General features: G+C 42.4%; 1 protein-coding gene across 1 annotated transcript; it reads right to left on the reverse strand.

Annotated features, from left to right (window-relative positions):
• Positions 1-1,743: 1,743 nt before the first annotated feature.
• On the reverse strand, positions 1,744-8,455 carry LOC119075646 (vitellogenin-A1-like). The gene is made up of 7 exons (XM_037182131.1): positions 8,332-8,455; positions 7,571-8,243; positions 6,605-7,506; positions 6,103-6,536; positions 5,203-6,027; positions 4,513-5,106; positions 1,744-4,435 (listed from the first exon to the last, which is right to left on the reverse strand). Exons 1-7 carry the CDS (start codon positions 8,360-8,362, stop codon positions 1,856-1,858), a joined length of 6,039 nt encoding a protein of 2,012 aa, XP_037038026.1. The 5' UTR covers positions 8,363-8,455; the 3' UTR covers positions 1,744-1,855.
• Between the last annotated feature and the right edge of the window lie 201 nt (positions 8,456-8,656).

An 8,656-nucleotide genomic window follows, 5' to 3' on the forward strand; every position in this document is an offset into this window, starting at 1 on the left:
TCTAAGTTCATGAAAGGCGTTTTTCACATCTATTTTCAAGAAGACACGAATTGACTTGTGTTTTGAAGTAAAATATATTCTGGCCGAATGTGCGACCGCTTCGGCTCCATTTTTAATTCACACTCCCAATTCACGCCGTAAGTGCGTTCGAAATTCAAAATGGAAAGTGCGGAGGTCTTTCTAACGTAGCGTCATTTTCAAACAATGAAGCGTTGAAATGCACTTTTCGGTTCACTTTTTCATCGAATCGTTCACTTAAAATTTAAATTTTAGACACACTTACGGCGTGAATTGATGTGGGAGATATAAGTTTGTCAATACTGAAGAAACTCTGCGACATGCGATTTTAGCGGTAATTCTTCTCCATGTGTTTTCGACGGAAGGGTCCTATACCTCCAGTTTTTTTTTGTAAGGCTGTCAAAGAGTAACCAAAAAGATATGGGCGTATTTCATTCGGGATTTTTCCATTCAAAACTTGTGTTATTGACGAAGTTATGGCCTGCAATAATTTGTTGGCAGTGTCACCATTTTTAACATACAACAAATCTTTCAAAATTTGTGGTTGTAGGCTGTCTAAAAGCCACTATTGATCTGTTAACTTCTTCATCAGTTGGAATAAATTGTTCTGTGTCGATTGCAGAATTGACGCCGTTAGTGCGGTCGAAATTCAAAATGGAAAGTGCGTAATACTTTCTAACGCAGCGTCATTTTAATACAAGGAAGCGTTGAAATTTACTTTTCTGTTCACCTTTTCATCGAATCGTTCACTTGAAATTCAAATTTTTGGCACACTTACGGCGTGAATTTGGGAAAAACGATGGTTCTGGATGCTGAGGATGTTTTTGTTTTAGAGCATCCAATGTTATTTCATTATTTGGTGCAATAATATCTTCTGATGAAATTAAACGTAAAGCGTCACTAATATCTCCATATGTCAATTTAGCTTCTACTTTTTTTTGAAATATAGTTTGTCTTGAAATTATTTTCTGAAGTAGTGGTAAGCTGTGGCATGTCAGGAATTATTTCAATACCCTTTTCGTTCCATTCTCGTATGTTCTGACGAACGTAAGAAGTCAAATTGGTGACATTTTCATCTTTGTTTGGTATTTTCATTGTAGCATAAGGAGTAATAGTTTATTCCAGGAATAATCTTAACTTGTTCGTATGCATTGGTTAATAGCATTATTTATCTGCATTATTTATTCTGGGCGTGAAGGCGAACTGAGGATAGTCCAACGAAATTTCAAACACGTTCGTGAAGTGAATGGCGGGAGAATGAATCTGAACGTGAGCTGTCGGATGAGGTCAGGATCGTATGTTTATGTAATTTCTTATTTTTGGATGTGGTAGGGTGAGTTTGTTTGAATGTTGAATGGATTTTTATGATTCGTGCTACGTTCTGGGAACTTTCGAAGTAGCATTCAAGTTTGATCCTCAATTTCCATCAGAAGATTACATTGTAAATTTTCTAACGCTTGTTCAACCGACCCATGGGCAGAGCTCTGTTCGGTTCTTCATTTCTTCTCTCATGACTTAATTAGATTATTTTAATAGCTTCGCGCTGTGGGTGAGTTCTAATGTTGCATCTAGTCCGTTACTAAAGCGTAACGTAAAAAAACCGGGCGCTGCCACTTCCGAACTGCAGAATGTTAAGAATCAAGTTTTAGCTACAGTCGTAATCTTAAGAAAAGACTCATTCAGTAAGACGAGAAGCAGCAATTGGATTAATTTTCGTTAAAAGAATTTTTTTTTGAATGAATCGTTTAATTGACCACTCATTTCCTTTGCGCTTACATACTAAATTTAACAAAAATTGTCAATAAATTAAACATTTCGATGTCGAGTCAAACGACGCTTAAGCACGAATGCAGTTCTGGGGAACATGGAAAGTGACTTTACGGCTAATCGTTTTGGTCTTTAAGTCACTTGGGTTGTTTCCCTTGCGAATTTGTTCCTTGTAGAACAAAGCACTTGGCTGATGAGCTGGTTGACAGTGAGCATCAACTGCTTGTTCGTACTTCTTTTCGGCTTTGTAACCTTCTGGGCAGGCTGGAAGTTTTTCCAAACTGAAGCACAATTCGCTACCGACTTGTTCGTATTGATGTTGTTGAATGGTTTTGGTGTCCTTATCGTATTGGTTCTTGAATGTACGTTGTTGGTTCTTATTATTTTTGTTGTCATTATTGTATTTGCTGTTGTTCTCCTTGTTCATGCTACTATCTTCGGATGACGAAGATGATGAGGATGAAGACGAGGACGAGGATGATGAATCGCTTGAGTCAGACGATTCGGAGCTGGACGATTGGTTGTGTTGTCTCAAGACGTTGTAACGCTTTCTGCCGGCTTCCGATTCGCTGATCACATTTCCGTACAAAACGTTCTTTTCCAAGCAAGTGGCTTGTTTAGCTTCCAATTGCAATTGTTTAGCTGGTCCTTGGCAATCTTGATCGGCAACAGCCCACGAGGCGATGAATTGATGTGGACGACGAAGAATGCAGTTTTGTGGTGAGGTCATATCGTCGTGTTTTTCGCCATTGAATGTTCCGCAGATACCGCGAACATCGTTTCTCAATTCAGAGTCGGCTCCCAATTTGACGGTGTGTCCGTTGTATGTGACTTCAACAAGCATGTCACGGACCTCAACGGTAACTTCATGGGATGGAAGAGCAAAGATACGGATGATTGGCTGATTGGCATCATCGTCGGAGTGAATTTCGACGGCATGGTTTTGAGTTGGGTGTTGTTCGACATCGTTGATGTAAACACGTGGTGTGGATTCGGCGCTTTGACCTGGTGTCAATTTGACGGTATAGTCGTTGCCGTCGTTTTGACCAACGACGATCAAAACATCCTTTTGGTTGCTATCGGTGGCAGAGTCACGAGCCATAACAGTTATTTGTTGATCTTCATCTTCTTCGGACGATTGTGATTCGTTGGCATCATAACGGTCTACGGTTTGTAACATGACGTGCCAGCATTTACCAAGGTTTTGCTCGATGGTGTTGTTGTCGAAGGAGTTCAAGTAGTCCTTGTCAAGAACGCAGACGTCTCTGTATTGGATGGCACGGTTGTATAGACGATCAGACCAGTTGTTGGATGGTTTGATGACTAAAGCCGTAGCGGCGATTTTGTTCAAACGAACATCACGGAATTCTCCTTGCATTTTTGGCGATTGAATAGTAACATTGAGGGCGTCCAATCTGGGTGCGAATTGAGTTTCGATTTCAATGCGGCCGTTCTTGTTGTTGACCATGTTGTTTTCTTGATAGTATTGGTATCCAATGTGACGGGCAGCTCCATAGAATCTGTATGTCCAGTCCTTGAATTGGGATGGAACGTTGTCGTAATCAATGCTGATTTCGTAACGGTCCAATTTGTTGGCCCATGATGTGACCTTGCGACAAGCTTGCATTTGATATTGTCCTTGATCCATTTGTTTCAAACATTGTTTGCCGACATCACTTTGGCGAATGAGGGCTTTGCGTTCTTCGGTTTGTTGGAGCTTGGCCTTGATTTGAATGTGAGCAGCATTTTGCGAGCATTTTTCACCAAAGTTCAAAGTTACATCGATGTTTGAGGTGGCATCGTGTTCCAAAGCATGTTTGAAGTTCAATGTGGGTGTGTTGGGGAATTTTCCGTTGAGTGTCATACAGGCTTGCATTTGTTGTGAAGATTTTTTGGATGGTTGGGCGTTGACGGCATTGGCGAATACCAACATACGCACTTTATCGTCGATTGGACTGTCAGCGGTGGCAATGGTCAAAACGTATTCAGCTGGGTTCTTGCCTTCGAATTCGACGGCAAAGTCCCAAACTTGAGCTTCGCTGTGGGTGATACCGGCGGCAACATTTTGAAGGAATTCTTGTCGGCGACGTTCACTGTTTGCTGACTTGGAGGATGGATTGGCAGCGTTTTGTTTGTTGAGACGCTCGTTGGGGTTCTTTGGATTGGTGGGTTGTGGTCCAACATCTTCTTGATCATCGGTGTATGAGAATGTGATCTTGGCATTTTTGTTGCTCGAATGTTCAGCATCGAAATGCAAGTTAACGTTGTAGAATTCGTTGGATTTAACGTTGAATGGATACAAGATAGCGGTGGTCAAATCTTGTTCTTTGATCTTGTTCTTAACGGAGCTGAAGTCGATGAAGTCCTTTTCGTGTTGGGCTTGGAATTGGAAGACCATGCCAGTGGATCGGTCACCGAAAGTATATTCAATGTTGCGTTGGGAACGAACATGAATCAAATTGTAGTCGTGACGATAGCTGAGGATGTCTTGGCGCGAGGTGTATGGCCAGTTGCTCATGTGCAAGACTTGGGAGTTCTTCTTGGAACGGAGTGGTTCGACGTTGGCGCTGACTTCGTTGTTACGTAAATCAATATCGACGACCATACGGAGTGGCAAGTGAATTTGAGCCTTCTTGTTGATACCGGCGACCTGTTTGAGTCATTAAAAGGAAAAAGAAAACTGATGATCCTGCCCTCAGTACGATTATTTTGGCAAGAAATGCTTACATAACGCTGGCTGTTGAATGGAGTGACGAATCCAGCCTTGGTGTTGACGGTTGTAGCATAAGTCATTTGGATTTCGGCGCTGATGTTGGCGTATTTGGGCAACAAAATCTCTTCGTCTGTACCTTGAGCCAAATCTGGTGTGGATCGGAGACGTACTTCACCTCCCACTTTCACCAAAGTTGGAGTTTTGTAGGTGTACACGAATGGGAAACCGGTGGCCATTGGGAAGCTAACTGTGACAACATCACGGTTGTACATTTTGCTGTATTCGAATTGGTGTCCGTTGCGGAGCATGTTGGCCATTTTCTTAGCAGCAGCTGGCAATTGTTCAACAGTTTGGTTGTCGAAGGTGAAGAAACGTTTGGTGTTCATGATGGATACCATCAATTGACCTTCCAATTGTTCAGCTTCGTCGGTTTTGATGTTCAAAAGTTGGGCAATCTTTTGTGTGGACCATTTGTTGGATTGGGGTTCGGGTTGATGTTGCTTGCGAGCGTTCTTTGGATTTTCAGGGTTCTTTTGCAATTTAGAATCATCGTATTGATCATCGAGAATGTCGAAAAGTTGATCGATGCTGTTGACCATAGCGTAGTGCTGATAATGCAACGCAAGACGAAATATTGGAAATGTCAGCAAATTGAACCCAAAGTCGAATTATATTGTTTGCTTAGCGCAATTGCAAATACTCACTTCTGAAGTTCTCTTCAAACCGCCCATGTTACGTTGGGTGGCTAAGAAAAGGGCTTGTGGCCAAAATTCATCTTGGCTGCCAATGTAGCTGCTTTGTTGGAAGTAGGCCAAGTTCAAATGTTCATCGGCATAATCGCGCAAGAGGGTGCGTGAGTATTGGCGTCCCTTACGTTCTTCGTTCAAGAAGGATTTAGCAGCTTGAGCGTTAGCAGCTAATTCTTGTTGATCTGGATGAGTCAATTTGGCAGCTGATCGAATGGCGGATTCAACGGCAGCCTGAACATGTTCGGATGGATCTTCATGTGTGAATTGAGCCATACGTTGGAGCATTGAGGTTGGTGGGGCTGTGCGCATCAGTTGGAAAACGGCAGCCACACGGATTTGGTGAACTTCTCCGACATTTTGGTAGATTTTGTACAGGACCGAACGAGCCAATCGTGGATAGTTAATGGTGAGTTTATCGAGAGCAACAACGATTGCCAATCTCTGGAAATCGGATACTGGTACTTGTCCTTCGAGGTATGGTTCGAAGACGCTAAGAATCTTGGGGTGTCCCAAGTTGCCCAAGGCACGGATATAAGTTTGGATTTTTTGGCTATCTTCGTCCTTAACAGCTTGTTTCAATTCACGAGCCAAATGTGGGATGACCTCGTCACGAACAATTTTGTTGTCGCGATCACTAAGGCGACCGAAACTGTGTACTGGATAGTAGTTGTAAGCTGATTGGTTGTTGACTTGAGCAGCGTTCAAGAAGTTGGTAAGAGCAATCAAGGCGGTGGTGTTTACGTTTTGTTGGTTTTGTACCTTTTCGCTGGTGGCGAAGTGCTAAATGAGTAAATTAATTTATGTTTATGGCTGTGTGGTAAAAGTTATTCTCTCTCTCTTTCAATTAAAACTTACGAAGAATCGTCTCAACAAGGCATTGGTTGGCATACGAATGGTCTTTGGCAAAGCAGCGATCAGTTGAGCAGCTTCTTCACCTTGGATTTTCTTTTCTTCAATCCATTCCATGACTTGGTTAGCGGCTGGTGGGGTACCAGCTTCAGCGACAGCATCACGGTAGGCTTTCCAGGCAGCATTACGAACAAGCGATTTAGTATTTTGTACGTCCAATTCGCGGTCTGGATGGTACAATTGATTGGCGGCTTCGTTGATTTCCTTGCCATTCATTTGACGGATCATACGAGCCAATTGGTTGTATGAGTTCAAAGTATTGCTGGCTGGAATTTCGCTGGGGTTTTGGAGTTCTTCGCCGATTTGTTGAGCCAATTTTTCGGCATCTTGGACGAGGTTGATTTGCTTGGCGTATTTGAACGAATGTCCCTTGTTGCCAACTGTGTGAAGAAGAGTTTGCGAAAATTTATTAATCGAATCGAAAATGAAAGTTATAGGTTTTACTTACCGGAGAATGGAAGCAAAGGCATCTCTGGAGCGTCCTTTAGAGTTGGTTCTGGTTGGTAATATTCTTCACTGCTGTCAATTGATTGAGAGCTCGAGCTGGAGCTTGAGCTGCTGGAATCTGACGAGTCAGACGACGATGAAGATGACGAAGAACTGCTGTCGGATGAAGAGCTGCTGCTACTGCTGCTGCTGCTGCTGGAAGAATCATCTGGATTCGATTGAGATGATGCGTTCATTGATTCACTTGACGAGCTTGAGCTGGACGAGCTTGAATCGTCTTGTTCGTTGTTGTTTGTGGATTGTTTACGGATGGCGTTGTTGTAGCGTTTTTCGTTGTCAACATTGATGGATCTGCGTGAACGAGATTTTTTGTTGTTCTTGTTAGCCATTTGGTTCTTGTTTTGTTGACGGCTAGTTTCAACTGAATCTTCGCTAGATGAAGACGAAGACGATGATGATGACGACGACGACGAGGAATCAGAATCGTTTGAGTCGCCATTCAATGAGTTTGAGCCCGATTCGGATGAGCTGCTAGAGCTTGAGCTTGAACTGCTAGATGATGAGCTGGACGAACTGGACGAGTCGGAAGTGTTGTTCATGGGACGAGCGTGGTTTTGCGAATCAGATGGCAAGTTGTAAGTGTAAACCAACGAACCAATTTCCAATAGGTTTCCAGCTGGGATTTGTGGGTGCGATGAGATTTCTTCCAAAGATGACAATGTCAAGTTGACGGAAGCAACAACAATAGCTTTCTGTTCACCGTACAAAGTTGGGCTGACAGCGACCTTTTGGATGGTTTGGGCAGATTGAATGGTGTAGTGTTTCAATGAACCACTGACGATGATACGAGTAACATCAGTTTTGGACATGGCATCTCCCATTTGGTTGGTATTGGGCTTGAAGCTGATGGAAATGATTTTAACATTAGTTTCACAGTCAAACGTAAAGTAATCACCGTAACACTTACTCGCTGTGTCCGGTTATTCCAAAGTGGTATCCCATACGTTGGTCACAGTTGGAGAAGTTCTTGGTCTTAACGATATCGATGAATTCACCGTTTCCTTTCAATTTTGGCATTGGAACCCAATCGCGATGGTTTTGGGTCAAATATTCTGGGAGTGGTGAGATATCGTACAAAGTTTCACATTCACCGGTAACAGTTGGTTCCATTGTCTTGTAGACGGCATTGTTGCCATGTTCTTCAGGCAATTGGTTGTGCTTGCATCTGATTTCATTTTGGGCATTGGTGTCAGCTTGAAGTGGACTAATGATGGCCTTCAACATGTTGACTTGGTCGTTGGTCATTGTGCGGTCAACAGCTAACGAACGAATGGCACCATTCTTCAATCGAACTTCGAATGGTTTTTCGGACATTGGCATTTGATGGTAAGCAAGTTGTTCACCACTCAAATCCATATCCCAACCATTGTTGAGTTGATGATGAATTTCAGCAAATTCGGGTTTCATTAATTTTCCGATGAGAACATTGTCGGCTTGTGGGCGAATGTATAGACGGGCACGTGTGGCCATACCAACCCATTGTTGCTTGAGATCAGGCAAAGCGGTTAGCGTGCGTGTTTCAACATCGTATTTGTACTCGTGGTTTTGTTTCCAGGCACCTTCTGAGGCAGCAAGGCCAACTAAAAACCAGAACGAAGAAAAAAATCAATTCAAAATTCAAAGTCTTCACACGAATTCCGATTAAATCAGAATCGGAAATCTATTTACCGAATACGAATAGAACTAATGGAGTCCACATCTCGTGTAGAATTCACTTATTGAACCTATTAGATTGGACACAAATCACTGTGTGACAATCCAATGGATTTGATCCCCTTTTATATTCGTCAAATTGTGATGAATTTGCACCCAGTCAAAGGCAATCAACATCACCACATTACACGCGCATTGATAAGAATTATGCAAATCTGCAACTTTCTAATGATGTGACGATATTTTTGTGCTAATCTTTGCATGGAATAGCAATAGATAAGGAGCTTAGTGTCTATGCCAATTTTAAAGCGATTATCAATTATTATTGATGTCTAGCAGT

This window comes from Bradysia coprophila, unplaced genomic scaffold (assembly GCF_014529535.1).
Source record: "Bradysia coprophila strain Holo2 unplaced genomic scaffold, BU_Bcop_v1 contig_232, whole genome shotgun sequence".
Taxonomy (NCBI): Eukaryota; Metazoa; Arthropoda; class Insecta; order Diptera; family Sciaridae; genus Bradysia; species Bradysia coprophila.